Source organism: Haliotis asinina, chromosome 9, assembly GCF_037392515.1.
Source record: "Haliotis asinina isolate JCU_RB_2024 chromosome 9, JCU_Hal_asi_v2, whole genome shotgun sequence".
NCBI lineage: Eukaryota > Metazoa > Mollusca > Gastropoda > Lepetellida > Haliotidae > Haliotis > Haliotis asinina.
This window is the reverse complement of record NC_090288.1, coordinates 23271283-23296773: the sequence shown is the minus strand read 5'-3', so window position 1 is coordinate 23296773 and position 25491 is coordinate 23271283. Positions and strand designations below refer to the sequence as shown.

General features: G+C 38.1%; 1 protein-coding gene across 3 annotated transcripts in view; it reads right to left on the bottom strand.

Annotated features, from left to right (window-relative positions):
• Positions 1 to 25491, bottom strand: part of LOC137296914 (RNA polymerase II-associated protein 3-like) — a 166732-nt gene that overhangs the window by 11785 nt on the left and 129456 nt on the right. For all 3 annotated transcript variants that reach the window (XM_067828813.1, XM_067828811.1, XM_067828812.1), the window contains exon 8: positions 15338 to 15435. In XM_067828813.1, the coding sequence (XP_067684914.1) occupies positions 15338 to 15435 (98 nt within the window). The remainder of the gene's footprint in view (positions 1 to 15337; positions 15436 to 25491) is intronic.

Here is a 25491-nt window from a genome sequence, read left to right as displayed (position 1 = left end):
AACATAACAAAAATCTTGAACATTAAGTAGTGTCTGTTTCTCATGTCGCTGATGCAGTCTCACTTATATCTATACCAATAGAGAGGAAACTTAATATTCTATATATCTGTAATTTTACAGCCGTAAGCAAATTCAGACCATGCGAGTACAATTCATGCACAATTCTCACTCTTGAAACCTTTTGAAAATGTGCACCTGAAAAAGAAACAAAACAAAACTCGCATCCTGGGGGTTTAAACAACACCTTTATGGTTGGTTGCATAAAGCTTATTTAATCTGTACCCTTGATAATAATGGTGTGTGGCAAGATAGAGAAGAGTCACCAGAAGATGATATCACCCCAGCCCCCACATATTTGAAAGGACAAATCATCTGACAGTTACTTGATGTTTTCTTAGATTAAGTTTGAATCATTGGAATTCATGAAAAATGTAAATGTGATATATCTGTAAACAGCAAAAGGCACCACTTCAAGATCCGTCTCACATATTTGCCAAGATCTGTTGAGACTAAGTTAAAACAGTTCCATTGAAACCAGGAAAATAATATACAAGAAAATCTGTAAGTACCAAAAGGCACCACTTTAGGTTCTGACTGATGTATGTAACAAGTTTTGCAGAAAACTATTGAACGTTTTTTGAGTTCTGCTCTGAAAACGAAGCCCATTCCTCCCTTTTGAGACAAAGTCCGAAACGTTTCCATGGAAACCCAGAAAAAAAGAAATCACAAAAACCTGAACATAGCAAAAGGCACCACTTTATGCACTTTTTCATATGTCTACCAAGTTTTGCAGAAATATTGTGAACAGTTTTTGAGTTATGCTCTGGAAGTGAAACACACCTCTCACTTTTGAAACTATGTCCGAAACATATCCATGGAAACTGAGAAAATAATAAATCACAAAATCTGTACATAGCAAAAGGCACCATTTTCGGTTCTGACTGATATATTTTTATGCAGAAAAATACTGAATGGTTTTTGAGTTCTGCTTCGGAAATGAAGCCCACCCCACCATTAGAGCAAACACCAGATATGACAAAGCATAGATTATCAGTGCCAATTAGCCCATATTTTTGTTGACAGTCTGGAGGATACTATTTGCCTTTTAAGTCTAGATTTCCATAGCTTCAGGCATTTCAGAGACTAGCTGTTAGTCTAATATACTTTCCAAAAATAGCTTTAACCAATTGTACTCCATGCCCTATGGGCTAATTTCAGAATCAACATGCCTCTGACTGTGTCGGGTTCACTGAGTGTGCGGCACTAACGAGAGCACGAGAATCATGTCCTTTGCGAGCGACATTGAAGCGTGTGATGGTGTTCGTTTTGATCAGTAAATATTGGAATTTATTTATGGAACATATCAAGGATTCGCAAACTGTGAGTAACCTTTAAAAACTTACGTCAGTTCTTATACATTACAACACTGATTTACCCAGAGCAAAAGAGTGTAAACACGTTTCTGTTGCAACACTCAAGAGTCATGTTATGCAATGAGTGAGTGAGTGAGTGAGTGAGTGAGTGAGTGAGTGAGTGAGTTTTAGTTTTACGCCGCACTCAGCAATATTCCAGCTATATGGCGGTGGTCTGTAAATAATCGAGTCTGGACCAGACAATCCAGTGATCAACAACATGAGCATCGATCTGCGTACTTGGGAACCGATGACATGTGTCAACCAAGTCAGCTAGCCTGACCATCCGATCCCGTTAGTCGCCTCTTATGACAAGCTGAGTCGCCTTTAATAGCAAGCATGGGTTGCTGAAGGCCTGTTCTACCCTGGAACCTTCACGGGTCTGTTATGCAATGAGAATATGTTCCTGAAGAATATTTTCTGAACTGTAGTTTTTATAAAACAGATACCATATTTTGTATTTTAACTCTAGCATAAAGATAACATTACAATGTCTTTTTCCTAAAAAATAACTTCATTTAGGTTTATATGGCATGTGGAGTTCTTCAGTTGTACTCCATGCCCCGTGAGCTATTTTTAGAATTTATGTGCCTCTGAATTTTTGTCGGGTTCACTGAGCGCGCAGCACTAACGAGAGCACGAGAATCATGTCTGTTGTGTACAACATTGATGCACGTGGTGGTGTTTATTTTGACTTCTCAAATGTAGGAAAATACTTATGTGATACACTAAGAATTGACAAATTGTAGGTAACTTTTAAAACTTAGTTTGGCATAAAGGTAACATTAGACTGATTTTCCAAAGCAATAACTTGATTTAGGTTTATGTAGGCCATGGGCCTGGGTTCAGTCCCCAGCATGGGCTTTGCGTGTAGCGCCCATTTCTGGAATCTCCCCACTGCGATGTTGCAGGGGGGAACTTAAACTCTTTATTTTCTTAGTTCTTATCTTAACCATGGGGGATAATTTTAGATGGAACTGTTGATGGCCTAAGATTAACCCTTACAAATCTGTATGGACCTAACTCTTACAGTCCTTTTCATATATCTCTATTTGACGAGATTGTAAACATGGGAAATGATTCAACCGTAGTATGCGGAGATTGGAATCTATTCCTGGACCCCTCCATAGACCTTGAAAACTATAAACACATTAATAACCCACAGGCTCGTAAGACTGTCTTGGACCACATTGAAAACTTAAACTTAATAGATGCTTGGACAGTGCAAAATCCCAGGTATACATGGTGGAAAAAGAATCCTCGCCACCAAGCTAGATTAAATTTCTTCATAGTATCTGACGATCTCTTTAAACATAAATTGTAATATACACATTATACCTTGTTATAAAAGTGACCATTCTGCCATAACTATCTTTTTTTCTACACAAAAAAGTAAGGAAAAGGGTTGCAGTTATAGGAAGTTTAAGACATCATTATTGGGACGAGGGGAGTGTATAACACTAGTAACCGAATACTCAACGTGAATACTCAGACCTTACATATTCAAATGATGAATTAAAATTAAAGATGAACACTTACGTTTAACTATAACTGACACTATTTCTGGAGACATTTTTAATGAAAGGTAGAGGAAAATCCATTTCATATTCGTCATATCTTAAAAAAAGTAGAACTACAAGACAAAAAGAACTAGAGGAGAACATATGTCACATAGAAAATGAAATAAGAAGCAACTTCCACAACGTTAACGAAACGATTCTTGTTGATTTATCCTAAAGTAAAAATGAATAGGAAAAACTAATAGAAGAAATGAAAGGAATTCAAATTAGAAAGAGAAGCCAGTGGCATGAAGAAGGGGATAGAATTATTTTTGTCATTTAGAAAATTGGAACTATACAAACTTATTTAACTCTCATTATTGATAATGGTGAAGAAATTGCAGACGGACAAGAAAAAATAGCGGAACAAAAACGATTTTATGAAAATCTGTATAAATCAAGTTGTGATATAGATGATGACATTAAAGCTGTATTCGAAACTATCATCACTCCATCTCTAAATAAAGAGCAGTCAAACAAGTTAGAGTGTGGCATTAGTCTTGAAGAACTTTCGCATGTTATTAAATCAATGAAAAATAACAAAAGTCCAGGTTTAGATGGATTCCCTATCAAATTCTTTAAATTTTTCTGGAAACATCTCAAAATTTGGATCCACTGACATAATAGAAACTTTCAACCAGAATTCTATGACAATCATAATGAATAGAGGTGTAATTACATGTATCCCTAAACCAGGCAAAGATAGAAAGTTTCTGAAGAATTGGCGACCCATATCCCTCTTATATGCATTGTATAAAGTTATAAGTACTTGTATAACAAACAGGATTTAAAAAAACATTGAATGTCCTCAGACGAAAATCAAACTTGATTCATTCCTGGAAGATGCATTTCAGAAAATATCAGACTTCTCTATGACATTTTGGTTGAAACAAAAAGGCAAAACATAAAAGGTTTACTCATTTTAATTGATTTTGAAAAAGCGTTCGAGACCGTGTCAAAAACATTAAGACGGTCCTGGATACGTTTGGGTTTCATTCAAAAATGGGCTAACATACTGATTTCTAATGCATCTAATACGAACAAAAAACAATTTGAATACATTGAAGTTATCTGTGTTCTCCTTGGAATGATTTCATTAAATCTAGTAAAGGCTCAAGGATATTTTAGAATAATTTCATATCTGACCAACATTGCGAACGGGTGTCTCAAATGGAACGGGGAACTAAGTGAGTTGCTGAATTGGAAAAGCATATTTTCACAGTATGGACAATCCACGAAAGACACGAAACTTTTAGATTTTCAATATAAATTTTTACACTGCCATTTACACTAAGCGAGAGCTACTAAGAATGAAATTGGTAGATAATGACCTATGTACATCATGTGGCTCAGCTGTAGTGAATATTTACCATGTATATCTTGAGTGCCCAATCTTCAAAATGTTCTGGGCTGAATTTAACAATTTCACAACCCAGTTTCTTGGCAAAATGTACAAAACATCTAACCACAATATTCTATTTTGCTGCAGAGGAAACCATTTACTCAACCACATGGTTCTATAAGCAAGGTGTCACATTTTTGTTATGAATATTAGGACACAAACCTAGCTTCACAATCTACAGAGCATTATTAAAGGAGTGAGTGAGTGAGTTAAAATTTAATGTCACATCGGCAATATTTCAGCCATATCGTGACGGGAACGGAACATTAAAATGGAATATATGAGTATTATAACAATCAGTCGACGGAGGACAGTAAAACAACTAGAACATCACAGAAATGAATGTAAAACTAGTAGCTATGCCTAAAACAATTTATCTATAAAGGACAATACAATATAAAACTGGGCTATAGATTGCCAACAACTGAAGGTAGATCACCATACTAGGGACCATGGGGACTTACAGTACTTTTGTTACCTGCATGGACCCTAGCTGGATTTACATCATCCCCTCAGCCGTCAGCAATTTCGGAAATCTAGCCATACAATAAAAATACACTTATACTACCATTAAAAAAGTGGAAATTTAGAATTGACTTTGTATGTTTGTGGACTTACGTACCCTCTCAGGAGGACAATAATTTTACAATACTTCAACCCCCTTTGAGGGTACAGCCACCAACAATTCAAGTTACAAATTCAAACTACCAGTCATTAAAATACATCTATTTAGAGAAACATATTATTCAAAATTCAACCAAAAAATCAATTTCTTTTAAAAAACCTATAATTAAATGAGAATTAACGCTGGTAAAAAGATCCTTAATTGTTTTAACTGTAAAATACTTATCCCTTGTGATGGAGAATTCAACACAGTCAAGCAGAATATGCTTGACTGTGACACTCTCATCACAAGGGATACAAAATGGAGGATCTTCACCTTTTAACAGGTATGCATGAGTGTATCTAGTGTGGCCAACACAACATCATCGCAAAATTACCTCTTCAAATCTGGACTGACAACCCAAGTGGGTATAACCAATGTAAGGTTTTGTCTCATGTAATTTGTTGATACCCACTTGGGTGTCCCACTTCTTTTGCATCAGATCACGGATATAAGATCTAATGGTGGCTTTGTAATCACTATAAGGAATAAGAAGTGGTGTCACAGATTTGTTGAGTGCTGCTTTAGCAGCAAGGTCAGCCAGTGTGTTACCAGAAATGCCTACATGGCTGGGTAACCAACAAAAGACAATGTCGTATTGGCCAGTAGCAAGATCATTATACAATTCAATAATTTCTATTAAAAGTGGATGTTTGCAAGAAATATTTTTAATAGCTTGAAGGCTTGAAAGAGAATCGGAATAGATTATATATTGTTTACGTTTCGGGTGTCTTTGAATATATTTGAGAGCTGTTAATATGGCGTTAGCTTCAGCTGTAAAAATAGAACTATTATCTGGTAATCTAGAAGATATTGTTCTGGATCCAATGACAGTGGCACAAGCCACTGCGCCACCGTCCTTGGACCCATCTGTAAAATAAGGGTTTGTAATTGCTATATTTATGCTTTAATTGATGATATTCTTGTTTATATTGTAAGTCATTTGTTTCTGATTTTTTAAATGATGTTAATGTTAGGTCAACTTGTGGCCTAACCAACTGCCAAGGAGGAGGAGAAGAAAGAAGACGGGAAGGCGATATACTTTCCAGCTCAATACCAGCAGAAGAAATAAATGGTTTAATTCTGTGCCCAAGAGGTGGAACAAGAGAAGACTTTTTGTTATACAAATCCTCATAAAGGGGATTGAACACACAGTTATAGGCAGGGTTAGATTCATTAGAATATAATTTAGTAATGTATTGTAAAGACAATTTTATACGACGTTGAGTAAGAGATGGTTCATCGGCCTCAACGTAGAGGCTATCAATAGGTGAAGTTCTGAAAGACCCAAGGCAAAGTCTTAAGCCTTGATGGTGGGGTGAGTGAGTGAGTTAATGTTTAACATCACATCGGCAATATCTCAGCCATATCGTGATGAGAACATTTAAATTAAATATATGCATATGGAAAAATCTGTCAACGGAGGACAGTAAAACAACTAGCATATCACAATTTTAAGTAAAACTAGTATGGAAAGTTAAAACTAATAGCACTATTTAGAGAATACATAATAAAAACAGACTATAGATCGCCAACAACTGAAGGTAGATCACCACACTAGGGACCATGGGGACTTACAGTACCTTTGCTACCTGCATGGACCCTAGTTGGATTTACATCATCCCCTCAGCTGCTGGCGATTGTACAAAAGGTTAGCCAAAATTAAAACAACATGAATACTACGATTAAAAACCTGGCAGACTTAAATTTACTGTGAATGTTTGTGGACTTACGTACCCTCTCAGGAGGACAATAATTTTACAATACTTCAACCCCCTTTGAGGGTACAGCCACCAACAATTCAAGTTACTAATTCAAACTACCAATCATTAAAATACATCTATTTACAGAAACATACTATTCAAAATTCACCCAAAAAATCAATTTCTTTTAAAAAACCTATAATAAAATGAGAATTAACGTTGGTAAAAAGATCCTTCATTGTTTTAACTGTAAAATATTTATCCCTTGTGATGGAGAATTCAACACAGTCAAGCAGAATATGCTTGACCGTGACTCTCTCATCACAAGGGATGCAAAATCGAGGATCCTCACCTGTCAACAGGTATGCATGAGTATATCTAGTGTGGCCAATACGACATCGTCGTAGTATGACCTCTTCAAATCTGGATTGACAACCCAAGTGGGTATAACCAATGTAAGGTTTTATCTCATGTAATTTATTTATACCCACTTGGGTGTCCCACTTCTTTTGCATCAGATCACGGATATAAGATCTAATGGTGGCTTTGTAATCACTGTAGGGAATAAGAAGCGGTGTCACAGATTTGTTGAGTGCTGCCTTGGCAGCAAGATCGGCCATTGTGTTCCCTGAAATGCCTACATGGTTGGGTAACCAACAGAAGACAATGTCGTATTGGCCAGTAGCAAGATTATTATACAATTCAATAATGTCAATTAAAAGTGGATGTTTACATGATAGATTTTTAATCGCCTGGAGACAAGAAAGAGAGTCTGAATAGGTTATATATTGTTTACGTTTCGGGTGTCTTTGAATATATTTGAGAGCTGTTAATATGGCGTTAGCTTCAGCTGTAAAAATAGAACTACTAACTGGTAATCTAGATGATATTGTTCTGGATCCAATGAAAGCGGCACAAGCCACAGCGCCACCATCCTTGGACCCATCTGTAAATAAGAATTTATAATTGCTATATTTATGTTTTAATTGATTATATTTTTGCTTATATTGTAATTCATTAGTCTCTGATTTTTTAAATGTGGTCAATGTTAGGTCTACTTGAGGCCTGACCAACTGCCAGGGAGTAGAAGAAATAAGACGGGAGGGAGCTATGTTTTCCAGTTCAATGCCTGCAGCAGAAAGAAAGGGTTTAATTCTGTGTCCTAGAGGCGGGACAAGAGAAGACTTTTTGTTGTATAAATCCTCATAAAGGGGATTGAAAACACAGTTATATGCAGGGTTAGAATGATTAGAGTATAATTTAGTAATGTATTGTAAAGCTAACTTTATACGGCGCTGCTCAAGAGAAGGTTCATCAGCCTCAACATAGAGACTGTCAATAGGTGAAGTTCTAAAAGATCCAAGACAAAGTCTCAGACCTTGATGATGGACAGGATCAAGAAGTTTAAGATTGCTTTTGCAGGCTCCCCCGTAAACGATTGAGCCATAATCAAGTTTAGAACGAACTAGTGATCGATAGAGATGGAGAAGGGTAGCTTGATCCCCTCCCCATTTTGAATTTGAAACAACTTTCAACAAGTCAAGTGCTTTCAGGCATTTAGTTTTAAGTGATTTAATATGTGGTAAAAAGTTAAATGTGAATCAAAGATTAGACCCAAGAACTTGGCTTCCTTCACAACTTTAATGGGCGTCCCATCTAGAGACAGTTCAGGGTCTTTATGTGGTTTGTATTTACGACAAAAATGTATGCAGTTAGTTTTCGATTTAGAAAATTTGAAGCCGTTTTCAAGACACCATTTATTTATTTTGTTTAAACAAAGCTGCAGTTGCCGTTCAATGGTATGCATATTTTTCCCACGACAAGAAATATTAAAATCATCCACAAATAACGATCCATCAATTGAATTGTTTAAAACTTTTGATAAACTATTTATCTTGATGCTAAAAAGTGTGACAGACAGAATACTGCCTTGTGGAACACCCTGATCCTGATTGTAATGATCAGACAGGGTAGAACCCACTCGAACTTGAAACTGTCTGTTATTTAAAAAGTTGGCAATAAATTGAGGCAAACGACCTCGCAAGCCGAAGTCATGTAAATCTCTTAAAATACCATATTTCCAGGTTGTGTCATATGCCTTCTCAAGATCAAAAAAGATAGACACCGCATGTTGATTATTAATCAGTGCATTTTTAACAAATGATTCCAGTCGCACTAAGTGATCGACAGTACTTCTGTTTTTACGGAAACCACACTGTATATCAGTTATAAGGTTATTTGTTTCCAAGTACCAAACAAGTCGATTATTTATCATGCGTTCCATGGTCTTGCAAACACAGCTAGTTAACGAAATCGGACGATAATTGGATGGATCGGTATGATCACGTCCAGGTTTAGGTATGGGTACTACTATGGCGTCACGCCATGATGAAGGAAAGTTACCCGATGTCCAAATATCATCAAAAATATTTAGGAGAGTTTCTAGGCAGGATTCTGGTAAGTGCTTCAGGAGTTGATAATGTATGTTATCAGCTCCTGTAGCAGTATCATGAGCTTGATCAAGAGCAGTATGGAGCTCATGAATAGAAAAAGTTTCATTATAATCTTCCCCATTATCTGAGTTGAAATTAATAGTTTTCTTTTCTTGTTGTTTTTGATACTGCTGGAATTTAGGTAAATAATTAGAAGAGGAAGAGTGTTTAGCAAGGGTTTCACCCAGTTTATTTGCGATATCTGATTTATCGGTAAGTACTTGATCTCCATGTTTAAGATGATTGACAGTAGATTTAGTACCTTCACCTTTAATTTTCTGGACCATATTCCATACCTTGGACATGGGTGTCCGAGAATTTATTTTAGATACATAATTTTGCCAAGATTGGCGTTTGTTCTGTTTAAAAGTACGCCGTGCTTTAGCATTTAAAATTTTAAATTTATTCAAATTATGCACCATAGGATGGCGACGGAAATAATGTTCTGCTTTTTTCCTTGCCTTCCTAGCTTGTTTGCATTCATCGTTGAACCATGGTTTTCTTATGTGTGGAACTGCAGAGGACTTTGGTATACACTCATCAGCTATGGAGTTCAATTCATCAGAAAAACATTTAATAGCATCAGGAACGTCAGTAAAACGTTCAGGTTTAAGCTTTTCAGCACACAGTGTTTCATATAAAGTCCAGTTAGCCTCTTTAAAATTCCGTCTTGATGATGGAGGAACATCGGATGGAGTTACAGCTTTTAATATAGTAGGAAAATGGTCACTTCCACAGAGGTCATCATGGACTGACCATTCGAATTCATTAAGTAGTTCTGAATTTGTGAGTGACAGGTCAAGAGCAGAATAGGTCCCTGTCCCAGGGTGTAAATACGTATTGGAGCCATCATTATAAATACATAAATCGTTGTCAGAACAGAAGTCCTCCAACAACTTACCTCTAGTGTTTGTATTTACACTACCCTAGAGTGGGTTGTGGCCATTTAAATCTCCCATTATAATATAGGGCTTCGGGAGCTGATCATATAGAGCTTGAAGATCGGTTTTGGCAAAAGCCGAAGATGGTGAAATATAAAGAGAGCATAGCGTAAACGCTACATGTAAAATAATTCTCACTGCAACAGCCTGCATATTAGTATTAAGTGAAACAGGGCTTTGAATAACGTTTTGTTTGACTAGAATGGATGATCCGCCAGTGGCCCTATCACCCAGAGGTGAAAAACAATGATATGCATTAAAATGACGAAGGTCAAATGCATCTGTTTGTTTTAAATATGTCTCTTGGAGACATAACGCTGAAGGTGTGAAATCTTGGACTAGTAGCTGTAATTCATGTAAATTAGTCCTCAATCCTCTGCAGTTCCATTGTACAATATTATTGGAATAAACTATCTTTTGGGGGGATTTTTTGGGGATCTATCCCGCACTCTTTTGGAGGGCGACAAGCTATGTGCCCTAGAATGGACATTTTCAGAAACTTCCATAGCTTCAAGAGACCCATATTTATTAAACAATTGAATTTTATTTTGTGACCCCTTAGGAGCTCTGCCACTTTGTTGTTTTGAAGCATCAGACTTAGGTTTGGGTTTAGTTTTAACAATTTGTTGTCTATCAGCTGTTGAATGAGACTCAGAGCGTGACTGTGAAGATGACTTATGATCAGAGGACTTTGATGTAGTAGGAAGTGATTCCTCATTCTGGGATGATATAGCAGGGTATAAAACCTGTGGGGAGTCGGAACTGACCCAAGTCAAGGTAGTTTGGCATCCTGTGGATGATTTTGTTATTTTAGAGCTGGATTCAGATGATGATTTTGCTACTGTAGCATAACTTTCTAGAAGGTCAGATCTCTTCACCAGTTTCTTTGCCTCAGAAAAAGAGATATTTTGGGTGAACTTTATTTTGTTAATCGCCATTTGCTCTTTATATATTGGACACTGTTTTGACAAAGATGAATGGTCGCCAGAGCAGTTAGTGCATTTTTTAAAGTCACTGTCACAATCTTCTGTTGTGTGTGTCTTCTCACCACAGCACACACAACAGACAATGTGCAGGTAGATACACCATGTCCATATTTCTGACATTTAAAACACCTGAGCGGGTTGGGGATGTAGGTTTCAACTTGGATATTGCAGTAACCCGCCTTTACTGATTTGGGAGCATTCGGCAATGAAAAAGAAAACAGATAGGTATTTGTTTGGATTGTTTCATTGTTTTTTTCGGGTGGAAAAGCGCTTCACATACAGCACACCTTGATCCTTCATTTCACATGCTATATCAAGCTCGGACATGTCAGCAGACAACCGATCACGATCTCTGACGATACCTTTACTTGTGTTCAAGGTCTTGTGAGTAGAGACCGTGACCGGAATGCCCACAAAAGATTCAATGTTCATGAGATTGGTTGTCTGCTGTTTCTTGCCACACTCTATTAGCAATGCACCCGAACGCAAGCGTCTAATGTTCTTAACATCCCCAGCAATACCTTGAAAGCCCTTAGATACTGCGAAAGGTTTCAACTTCAATGGTGGCTTGTCCGGAGTCTCAATAACGAGGAAACGTGGCCAATACTCAATCGATAGAGACGGTCTATGAGAAGTATCAACGGGATCAATTTCAAGTGGACGTTTGGTTTTTTGGGGGGGTATTTCATAAGCCATGATTGGTGTCATATGGTTCATCATCTAAGCTCCCCACCCACCATGGAGTATCACAAGGACAATGCTAAAGCAAGCGGGCCTTCAGCTTGCAGCACCAAGGATACCCGGATGATATACTCCAGCAGAAGAATTAAGAGATTAATAATTCTACCAGATTGGCCCATGAGCCACCGCCTTCTGGCATAGTACTCTAGGCAAATTATAGAACAACATACTTCAAATTCAAAATGTTTTAGATTATAAAGCCAAGTCCAAATTTACAACGATTCCAAATGATATTTGTGCATTGATAAATATAATAATGCCCCATGCACAGGGCTTGGCATGACCAGCCGATTGGTCGAACCGGGCCTATTCAACCACCCGTCTAGGCGAAGTCAGGGCCGAAGTGGTGTATTGAACAACTGGAACACGGTTGCAAGCTCCTATTGCCCTCAACCACCAGGATCCCCTCCTCCGCCGACACAGGGCTGCAACCCACGGCAAACGGGTTGGTGGACCAAATATCCCCCCAGGTCCACTACGGGGATGTCAGCGAGCTCTTGGCATTACCCAGGACCTACCACGAGGAGGTGGCTCACCACGGGTGCCCATTATTAAAGGACGTTTAAGAGACAGAAATTTATCGATAAGAAAAACATCAACTTTTATAGAAAATGGAATGTCATTGCTGCAATTGTGCAACTAGAAACGAGCCTCTTGTATTCACTGTATCATCTATATATCAGCTATACTGTTTAATCCAGATATTTCCAATATGAAACATTGTACTGTCTGCCTGTCTACTATGCACCTTGTTACATTGTATTCTACCTATATATCCTGTTGAACTGTAACAAAGTAAAGTGAATAAAAAATACCACAAAAAAACAAAACAAAACCCAAAACACCAAAATGTTCCATGGGAAAAACGAAAAAAATATAATTGCAAAAATAATCTGTAAATAGCAAAAGGCACAACTATAGGTTGAGATTATTTTATCTATCACGTTTGGTCTAAAGATATTGAACAGTTTCTGAGTTATACTCCAGAAACAAAATGATTATGGATGGACAGGACATGAGCTGTAGACTATATCCCCCCGCATTGGCACAAACAGCATATCTTAAAAGACATGATGGCATGGCTCGCTGATTTTACTATCATTACCGCCATCTCTGTGGCTTTGACCCTTAGATCCATCCATGGTACAACCCTGAACATGTCCAAGGCGTCCTGGAAAATGACAGTTTTAAACTTCTCTGGAATAGGCCAATATACAGCCTGAGATGAATTCCAGCCAACAAACATGATATTGTCCTTTTTCATAAAACCAACAAAATTATTTATATCATTGAATTTTCTGTCCCTTTTGACAGCAATGCGATTGGCAAGATTCAGGAAAAGCATGATAAATATGCAGGATATTGCATCCCAAGTACACTGTCAAAAGACAGCCCATTGTTCTTGGTTCCCTTGGTGTGGTACCTGCAGAACTCTTGGCGCAGATCAGGAGAGTGCCCGGGTTCTCCACCGGGAGCACAGCCCTTCTAACAGTCTGGATAATGCAGAAGGCTGCAGTGTTGGGGAGCCTTCATATTCTCCGGAAAGTTCTTGGCGAGTTCGACTAGGCAGCATTTCCTGGGAGAAGTCCCACTCACTGTCTGGGCTGCGTGTAGAGGGGGCGAGGGCCCTGAGTTGATCATGAGCTTTACCAGCCTGACTGTGCCAGGATCACCTGATCTCTTTCTGCTGCATTTCAATCTTAATCTGTAAAGCAAAATAATGTAGTTTTGCATCCCGCAAGATTCCATACAATCATGTATGCTCAAAGTGGCACATAGTTCATAAGACATAGTGTTCATAGAATAGGAAGGTCTTTAGTTGGCATCTGAAAGAGTCAAATGAAGGAGACAGTTTAATGTGAAAGAATCAAATGAAGGAGACAGTTTAATGTTTAAAGGCAGTGTGTTCCACAGTTTTGGGGCATGAACACAGAATGATTCATCACCCAAGCTTGTGAAGTTGTACTGGAGAAGAGACAGAAGATGGGAGATTTTCTGAGCCCAGTGAATGTTGGGACTGGTGGTGATTGAGTAGACAGGATAGGTACGATGGAGCCAATCCATGGTAGCACTTCAGTCTGGCTTCTACAGGAAGTCAGTGTAGAGATTGAAGAATTGAAGTAACTGGCAAGAATTTGGACACTCTTGACATCATCCGTGCTGCAGTGTTTCATACTTTCTGAAGCCTAAGTAATAATGATTTCTTGATTCCCAAGAGGAGGCTGTTGGCATTTTCTATTATATAGTCTATTCTTGACAGGACAAGGGATTGCACCAAGGTTTTTGTGGCTTCAGTGGTTAGAAGATGGTGGATCTGGCCGGTGCATCTTAAGTGAAAGTAGCATGTCCTGCATAGACTGTCTACCTGCTTATCCATGTGAGGTTCGAGTCTAAATAGACACCAAGACTCTTAACTTAGACGCTTAACACTTAGACCCTATCAGAATAGCCTGTCTTTTTGTCAGTAAGTTTGAGTTTCTTACCAGTCATCCAATCCTTTATATCTGATATACATGCTCCAAAGTTTGTCTTATGTTGCTTGGGTGAAAACTATCAATGAACTGTGCATCATCAGCAAAACACTGGTGTTTCATCCCATGGTGTTCCATGATATGAGCAAGATTGATTGTGTAGATGACAAACTGCACAGGGCCAAGGACAGAACCTTGTGGAACACCAGAGGTTAGTCCAATGGGATCTGACTGCTCTTCCTAGATTTTGATGAGCAGTTGCCTTCTATCTGCATATCATCCGTAAGGGTGTTGATGAGCTGCATATGATAAACAGTATCGAAAGCCGCAGACAGGTCAAGAAGAATCAAAGATGACATATCCTCTATCTACTTGAGACCGCAGCTCATTCACAACTCACAGCAGAGCTATCTCCATGTTGTGATGTGCTTGGTATGCTGACTGGAAGTCATCCAGTAAACTATTGTCAGGTATGATTTATGCTGGCAGCTGTTTCAACAATTTTGGAAAGGAGAGAAAGGTTTGAAACAGGTCTATAGTTTTTCTTATTATCCGGATTTAAGGTAGTTTTCTTTAGGAGTGGTTGTATGACAGCCTTCTTCAAGGCATCAGGAAAATTGCCTTGCTGTAAGCATAAGTTTGACTGATAGCAACGTTTCCAGGTATTCAAACAAACGAGTGGTGGGAATTGGATCCTCAGAGCATGTAGCTATTTTGGATGATTTTATGACTTTTTCAATTTCACTGACACTGAAGGGTTCAAGTAAATTTAGTGGATCACAGTCCACAGATGAGTGACATGTGCATGAGTGAGGGCCTTGGACTGACGGGAGATGTTTCTGCATGATGTTTCTGCCGTGCCTCGACCTACTGTATCATAGTCTCAAACTAATCTTACACTTCTGTGCATAATCAAATATCACTTCAATTCGAAAACTACACAGCTGATAAATTACAAATACTTACGGAATATAGAATTCATTGAAGACCTCCAGAATGTAGACAAGTGTAGCTGAATCAATCATCTCTCCAAACAGAGCTGGTAAAGTAGATGGAGAGATCCTCTGCAAAAACAAAGGGTCAAATAATGTATAATATTCTTTTATTTTGCTTGCTCCATATTTACTGCACATCAAGTTCATTGTGATACCAGCAAGAAGGCAAAGTCATCAGTATCCCTCCTAATCGCACAATACTCTTCATGCATTTGTCTACTAGTTATGACTGTCAAATGTTTCGTGGTGTATACGACGAAACGGAAGGAAAGTAGTGTACAGTTTTCAAAGGTCACAACTTTGCAGATTCTGATACCTTTCGGTATGCACTTACCCAAACAAATCAACAAGAGTCATCAGAAGATGACATATGCCCCCCAGCCCCCACATATTTGAAAGGACAAATCAAGTGACAGTTACTTGACGTTCTTTTAGACTAAGTTTGAATTGTTTCCATGGAAATGATGAAAAATATAGATGCCATATGTCCGTAAACAACAAAAGGCACCACTTCAAGATCTGTCTCATATATATGCCAACATCTGTTAAAAGATATCAAATGGTTTTCAAGTTGTGCTCTGGAAACGAAGCCCATGACCAAACTTTGTAAATAGCAAAAGGCACCACTTTGTGCTCTGCCTCAAGTATCTGCCAAGTTTTGCTGAATGATATTAAATAGTTTTCGAGTTGTGCTCCTGAAACGAGGCCCTTTCATTCATTTTGAGACTGAGTCCGAAACGTTTCCATGGAAACCCAGAAAATGATGAATCACAAAACCTGTAAAGAGCAAAAGGCACCACTTTGGGACATGCCACACATATCTAACTACAGTGGAAGCAGTCTAAACTGGCACTCCTAAGGACTGAAGAAATAATCCAGTTTAGACAACATGCCGGATTGTAGAGCTGATGATAAATGTATATGTCATGGACGGGACTGACATTTTATACTGCTATTGACAACTTGCTTCCACTGTAGTTTTACAGACATATTAAGAAGTTTGAGATGTGCTCAGGAAATGAAACACATATCTCACTTTTGAGACAAAGTCAAAAACGTTTCCATGGAAACCGAGAAAATGATAAATTACAGAAACATGTACATAGCAAAACGCCCCACTTTAGGTTCTGATTGAAATATCTACCAAGTTTTGCTGAAACATATTGAACACTTTTTGAGTCCTGCTCCGGAAACGAAGCCCACGCCATCATTAGACTACCACCAAAATGTTCCGTGGAAAAACCAAAAACATAAAAATGCAAAAAATCTGTAAATAGCAAAAGACACAACCATAGGTTAAGATATCTATCAAGTTTTGTCTAAAGATATTGAATGGTTTCTGAGTTATGCTCTGGAAACAAAATGATTACGGACACATGGACTGACAGACAGACGAGGCATCGACTATATCCCCACGCATTACATAAAAATGCCAGTTCAACCTATAAAGTGGGGAAAAAACTGATGAAAAAAAAACTGGGGGAAAAGTTGTTTCAACAGTTATGCTAAATGGCATAGAAAAATGGTGTTGAAGTTGGTGTCAGTTTCACGCAAATAATTAGATTTGTTTCGGGATTGCTTTATAATTGCATAAAACTGTAGTATTTGCCTCAACGCTTTAACAACACAGAGAATGCAACATAGATTTAATGTCAGAAATATTGTTACTTGTGGCAGTGAACAAAATCATTATCTAGTCGATATCATAAAGTACAATTCTCACCTAATTCAGTGTTGGAAAAGTAGGAACACCATACCTTTGTGTTAAACAAAAAAAGGACAGTAACGAAAGGTGTCTGCATGCGATTAGCAGTGGTCATGACATTTTCAATAAGAAAAGGGCAGCTAATCTTAGTTTTTACGCAGGATGGGAGTGTTTTCCCTTTGCATATTATACTGTTGCCATAAAATCTGCCATGCCCAAATACGATGTTTGTTATGTTGTGACATCGCAGATCTCCACATATATATCTTTTCTGTCAATGATTTTGTCCCAGTGTATCATTAAAATAATCTACAGTTGGATAACGTACAAAATCATTTTTTTTTTCTAATTCTAAAATCTAAAATCAAATCTGACAAGAGGCAAGAGACTTAATCTATGCATTTTAAATACAATACAATTATTCTTCAAACAGGAAAAATTCACTTGCATCAAAAGTTTTCTCAACGAAAAGAAAAACTAATTATCAACAAAATAGCGCAAAGTAGTATACATACTGTGGATAAGTATTTAACAACACATACAACACACACAGAATAATATCGTTTTCATATTTCCCTGTTATGTACTTTCCACAACACTCCCACAGTCACATGACCCTTTCTTATCTTTAGAAGTCTAATACTTGTGGGATATATTTGGGATTTTACTACACCACACTGACCAGAATCCAAACTATGTTTCATTGACAGCCACTGACAAATCATGGAACATTTAGGTGTTATATCATAAGGTGAGTGAGTGAGTGAGTTTAGTTTTATGCTGCACTCAGCAATATTCCAGCTATATGGCGGCAGTCTGTAAATAATCAAGTCTGGTCCAGACAATCCAGTGATCAACAACATGAGCATCGATCTGCGCAATTGGGAACCGATGACACGTGTCAACCAAGTCAGCGAGCCTGACCACCCGATCCCATTAGTTGCCTCTTACTACGCGCATAGTCGCCTTTTATGGCAAGCATGGGTTGCTGAAGGCCTATTCTACCCCGGTATGTCATAAGGAAATATACTGAACATCATTGAAAACGCACCACCTGTAAATTTTGAAATAAGGCAATAGAATCTTTTGGAAATGGAAAATTAATGGTGGGAATTTTGATAATAACACACTAGATCGTAAATAACGCTCTACAGTTAAAAAAACGGATCGTTCGAACACATCATCGAACACATCACATGAAAACAACAAAATTCATGCACATCACACGCGAAGGGCACAAATTGCATGCAGAAAGCATGCTCTTCAGGGGTATAAATGACCTTCGGCACAAAACCGTTCTCATTTTCGCAGTACTTTCGTAAGTAAAGTTTTTTCGCCATGCCAAGATTGTCACCAGAGGAACAAGAACAGGCCTTGGGTATGTTGCAGGTCGGCGCTTCAAGCAGAAACATTGCACGACGATTTGGGTGTCATCATTCGACCATTCTGAGGCTTGCTAACAGATACCAACAAACAGGAACCAGCAGGGACCGGCAACGCCCAGGTCAGGCACGTGTTACCACCCCTCGTCAAGATCGAGACATTGTATGGCGCCATATTCGGGATCGAACCTTGCCTGCTGCCAGAACCGCCAACGCTGTCCAGGGTCGACGTGGTTTGATCAGCGCTTCCACCGTCCGACGCCGTCTCCGTGCGGCAGGGTTACGTTGTCGACGCCCTTACGTTGGACCCATCCTGACTGACAGGCATCGCCGTGAACGCCGACAATGGGCTGAACAGCATCGTGTGTGGTTGTTACGACGTTGGCATGGTGTGGTGTTCTCCGACGAGTCGCGTTTTCACTTGCGAAATGCTGACGGGCGTCTACGGGTATGGCGTCGACGGGGTGAACGTTATCATCAGGATTGTGTTGTGCAAACCGATCGGTGGGGTGGAGGCAGCATTATGGTGTGGGGAGGGATAAGTTTTCACCACAGAACCGCTCTGATTGTTTGTCGTGGCAGAGTGAATGCCGTTTACTACCGTGACAACATTCTTCAGAACAACGTCGTTCCCTTCTTTCACCAGCATCAAGATCTGAACACATTTCAACATGACAATGCATGAGCCCACACTGCACGTGTTTCGATACAGTATCTGGCTAACAACAACATTCCTCTACTTCATTGGCCTGCATTGTCACCAGATTTGTCACCCATCGAACACTTGTGGGATTACATCGGCCAACGCCTCGCACGTCGTCCGCAGATCAACAACCTTGGGGAACTCGACAATGCCTTGCAGCAAGAGTGGAATGCAGTGCCTCAGGACTTTATTCAGAGACTTATCCGTTCAATGAGGAGACGTTGCACAGCTTGTGTTGCTGCTAACGGGGGTCAGACTTTCCATTTTGACCCCATCTTTATTTCATTGTCAGCTGCATTAAATCTTCACTGTTTTGCTTGATTGTTTTTTGCTTCTTTTCTTTATCAAACATTGGTCTACACAAATATGTAAAATTTACATAGATTGCTCACTTCTGCTCTTAGAAATCCACAATTTTAGGGGTGGTGCGTTTTCAATGATGTTCAGTATATTTATACGTATTCTATTAATTTTCATGATTATTAGGTCTATAATAACTCAAGACCCAAATTTGTTAATGTTTTTGTTTGTATTTCAATATTTTGATAAAACATGATATTTCTGTGGTTGCAGTATCACATTCTTAGTTGATAAATCAAATTAGAATGTAGAAAAATTAGAGAATAACCCATGCGGTACGAGTGACTATACATGTAACCTTCCACATTATCATTCATTTTCCTTCCACGTTATCAGTTCCTTCAAAGATTTGTGTTTTTATTTGTTTTGCTTTTTTTCATGAAAATTCTGCAAGGTGCAATTAAGGAAGGAATGTCAGTTGTGTGCAATAACCAGTTAGATCTTTTATTTGCGCTGTATGCTATGCGCACTTGTAGACAACTGTAGACATAAGTTTAAGAAATTTCTACCTCTAACATTGAAGAGTTTGATCTTAGTTAAGATCGCCGTCTTAAATCCATGCTGTCTTAAGATCGTGTGCAAGTGGATAAGGGCAATTGTATGGTGATTGAAAAGTTGATTGTAGGGGCCTAAGATTGCCTGTAACTAAGACTGCTCAAGCAGGCTCTGGACTATCTAGATTATGCCCATATATGTTAATTACTGTGAAGTCTGTATCATTAATAACTATATTCATATAATATAGTTATTAAAATATTTTTGTCATTTTCTTTTTCATTTTGCTTATGTGTAACTGTAAAGTCAAAGTTATTGTTAATGAGCAGTTCCTTTTGCTTTGCTCTTGAAGTGAATCAAACTTGCATTCCTTAGGGGCCACAGTTGCTTAACTCATTAAGGCCGAGAGCCGCATATATGCGGCAAATTAATTAGCTTCTCACAGCGGGAGTCGCTTATTGGGGGTAATAAAAAGCACCTCTTATTCAGCGAGAGCCGCATATTGGGGGTTATGAAAAGCACCTCTTATTCAGCAAGAGCCGCGTAATGGGGGTTTTACATTTTCGTACTGTGCCTATAATTTCAATCAATTTAGCAGTAATGATCAAAGATTAGCTTTTCTTACGAGAGAGGTTACTTTCTGTGTTAATCAGAAGAGCTATTAATGTGTTTTGATAACAATTGCTTGCAATGTCGGGGGCTTATACAGGCAAATGAACACATGTCTGCGAGAAAAGGGATTATGAGATGTTGTTACAAGAGGTAAGTGTTTGTTCCTCGTCATTGGGAGTGAATACTAAGATACTATGTTTGCACACTGAATTAACGGTGACAAGGTTACAAAACCTTCTTCTAAATTAAATCATTCATTCATTTGTTGTAATAGTCCATATAATGAATCATAGACATAAATAGCAATACTGTGTTACACTCATGTTCGTGTAGATTTGAAATAAACCAAGTTACTAATTTAGGCCTAACTCATTTGCGACTATTGATTTTTAAAGTTGACAATAATATATAATCGAATATGAAGTGATAGCTCTTGCATCTACTCATAATATACATATATAGTACACATAAACCATACAAAGGTAACTGGGGTATTTTGTTCAAGCTGTTTCATGTTTGTTTGAGATGTGATTTTTCAATGCAATTTACATAAGCATTGTGTAAGAAACGTTTGTATTTGATCTCTGTAATTATCTTATCCTGTGTAATGATCACGTGTATCAGATCCATCGTCAATAAAAGGAGGATAATATATCAGTTACGGAAATGATGCGTATAATCATTCAATCAGACAACACTAAATGAGATATGTGAACACCTCTTTCAACCTCAAAATAACAGCCTCTGGCCGAATGCATGTCCAGGTAAACTTTTGTCCCGTGACAAGTGTAAAACAAACTAATGCGCTGTTACCTCATTGGACAACCTGTTTTGTGGAGTCACGCCCATTGTCAATCTTCTGAACCTCGTTTGCTTTCAAAACAAATATAAGTATGTCCATCTTCATAAATATTTGGGGAGATTCAATTACAGGTGTATACATCACAATAAATTAGTATCGTGTTACTTTTTTAAATTCTATAATACATGTACTTGAATTATGGTATTTATTCGTAACAATTGACACGTTCAGCGAACCATTATGTTTGATGTACAAGTAGTGACCGCAAAAAGTATATGCAAATAAATACAATCTCTACTCAATAGTTGGACTGGGTTATCCGGGGTAAGAATAATCGGAGTGCTTCAAAGAAACAAACTCAGGCATCCTTACGATTATATATGTTCGACATACACAAATGTTTCATGATAGCTAGAGTTGATAAAGCCAAAATATAGCATATTGATTGGTCAACGATCTAACCAATAGTCAATCTGTATCCAAGCTGTCAAGTGACCGAACGTACTCTTCAGAAATTTAGCCCACGCCCCATCACCTGTCATTTCCAATGTGACAGGTATATCATGATACGATTGGTCATAGATAACAAATCAGGGAGTATATTGAACAGTTAAGATACAAAACCACCTATTCGGGAACTTTGATGACGCAAACCCCATGACCCTTTGTCTTATGTATGTGCAAGGAATAGCATTATACAATATTCATACATGTATGTTCGTGCGATAACGTATATTTTCTGCGTTAAATCTAGATGAACCAAAGCGACAAACTGTGAATATGTTGTACGTAAGTCACAGTCTAGCTTATTAGTACTTTCCTTAAAATATTCAGTAAACACTAGCAATGTATCAGCGAAAACACTTCTTTCATAGATTATTAGGCATGTGTGTAAATTCGTCTTTACTGCCATTGACATAGATGTTTTGAACAATTTAATCTCACACAATGATATGAGAGGGACATCATTTGGTTTAAGTATGTCTTACGTACAAAGATTCCAAACGTGTGAAGAAAGGCACATTTACATAATCCCTTACTTTATGTGCTATTGAAAGTTTCTTGACACCTCTCTGTAATTATCACATGTAGCAACTAATTCCGTTGATCCATCATCAGTAAAAGCAGGATAGCATATCAATCATGGTATTGATACCCTTGCTTATCATCATTCAGACTACAGTAATAAGATTATTTAGCGCTACTTTTGGTCTTGAAACAACAGTCTCCGGTAGAATTTATACATATCCACCACCCCTACCCCCTTATTGAACGAACTGTCCCGGGACAAGCGTAAAATAAACATGTGTTGTTATTTTGTTGGACAACCCACTTGATGGTGCTATGTACGCTTCATTCTCTGTACTGTATATGCACACATGGGTGCAGTCTGGTGAACCTTGATAGCGATACAATATCATACAATACACAAATTGTTACATGATAGTGAGAATATACAACCAAAACAAGACATATCCACTGGTCAACAATACAATAAAAAATCAATGTATCCAATCTGAGTGACCAAACGTGCCCTTCAGAAATTTAGGCCACGCCCCATCACCTTGCCCTTCCTATGTGACAGGTTCTCACGATACGATTGGTCAAAGTATCAGCCAATATAATGAGTAAGTGAGATATAATGCGTTACATTCGGGATATTTTATCCCATCACATGACGGGAAGCTTTCTTTAGCATCGAGTAATGATAAATGTATCATGCAGTATGTATGTGTATGAATGGTGATGTATGTTTACAGCGTTAAGTTAAGATGAACAAGTGACAAACTATAAATTTCTATATGCTCCATGTTACTTACACACCTATTGATATTTTCCTTGAAATAATCAGTAAGCACGAGCAATGTATTGGCAAAAAATGTAGATGATTATAATGCAAGTTTCCCCCTATTTGTAAACTCTATTATAAATAATATATTATAATTCAGTCAATACGATGAGAGAGACAGGAGGAATTTGTATATGTGTTCATCTCGTACGTACAAAGACCGCGTAGGTGTTGATGAAAATACAGCACACACTGGCAAAGGGGTATGAGAGACACAGGTAATAAATTACATGAAATGCTGTAATATATGCATTCACATCATCCTCTTTTCCATCTTTACGACACAATTAAATAATCAGTACTTGTTTGTGAGACTAGACAGTTTCCTGTCATATCCGAGACCTGCCAGGGAAATCAGGCATGATTAGCACTAATTAGCCTCGTCGCAGCAATCAGGCAGTCAGCGAGGGGTCCCAGGTGTTGGGCAGTGGAGCAGCTCCAGGGCTTAACTCATTAAGGCCGAGAGACGCATATGTGGGGCAAATTAATTAGCTTCTCACAGCGAGAGCCGCTTATTGGGGGTTACAAAAAGCAACCCTCATTCAGCAAGAGCCGCATATTGGGGGTTCTAAATTTTAAATTCGTATTGTACCTATTATTTCATTCAATTTAGCAGTAATGATCAAAGATTAGCTTTTCTTACGAGAGAGGAGGTTACTTTCTGTGTTAATCAGAAGAACTATTAATGTGTTTTGATAACAATTGCTTGCAATGTCGGGGGCTTATACAGGCAAATGAACACGTCTGCAAGAAAGGGGATTATGAGATGTTGTTACAGGAGGTTAGTGTTTGTTACTCATCACTCGAGTGAATACTAAGATACTCTGTTTGCACATTGATTGAATTAACGGTGACAAGGTTACAAAACCTTCTTCTAAATTAAATCATTCATTCATTTTGAGTTTTCCATTGTCAATCTTCTGAAATTCATTTGCTTTCAAAACAAATATACGTATGCCCATCTTCATAAATATTTGGGGAGATTCAACTGCAAGTGTATACATCACAATAAATCAGTATCGTGTAACTTATTTTAATTCTATAATACATGTACTTGAATTGTGATATTTACTCGTAACAATGTGCAGATTATATTGAAATGTTCAGCAAGCCATTATGTTTGATGTACAAGTAGTGTGCACAAAATGCATATCCAAATAAAAACTATCTCTACTCAATGGTTGGATTGGGTTATCCGGGGTAAAAACAATTGGATTGTAGCGATTTGAGCGCTTTAAAGAAAAGTTAACTCGTCAAAGTGCTTGTTAGTCCTACGTGTACATTCCAGGAATCCTTACGATTGTGTTGTTCACGATACACAAACTTTTTCAAGTTAGCTAGAGTTGATAAAACCGAAATCCAGCATATCAATTGGTCAACGATCAAACCAATAGTCAATCTGTATCCATGCTGTCTAATGACCGAGCGTGCTCCTCAGAAATTTAGCCCACGCCCCATCACCTGTCATTTCCTGTGTGACAGGTATCTCATGATACGATTGGTCATAGAAAAGAAATCAGCCACTATATTGAACAGTTGAGATACAAAACGTCCTATTAAGGAACTTTGATGACGCCCATCCCGTGACACTTTGTCTTATGTTTTTGAAAGGAATAGCATTAGACAATATGCACACATGTATGTTCGTGTGATAACATATATTTTCTGTGTTAAATCTAGATGACCAAAGTGACAAACTGTGAATCTGTTCCATGTAAGTCACACATTAGCTTATAAGTACTTACCTTAAAATATTCAGTATATACTAGCAACGCATCAGGGAAAATGCTTCTGTCATAGAAGATTATTAGGCATGTGCGTAAATTCTTCTTTACTGCCGTTGACATAGATGTTTTGAACAATTTAACCTCACACAATGATGTGAGAGGGACTATTTGTTTAAGTGTGTTTTACATACAAAGAATACAAACATGTGTTAAGAAAATACACACGCCACCAAATGTCTACAAGAGAAAGTGTAATAAGATTACGTAAAACGTTACATATATGACACGTAGTCACTCCTGCTTTCCTTCAACATATACCTTTACAACGCAATTAAACAATTAAACAATCAGGACTTGCTCGTATGACGAGACAGTTTCCTGTAATCTACAAAACCAGCCAGGGATATCAGGCGTGATTAGCCCTAATTAGTCTCGCCACAGCCAGACAGGCAATCAGCACGGGGTTCCAGGTGTTGAGTAGTGAAGTGGC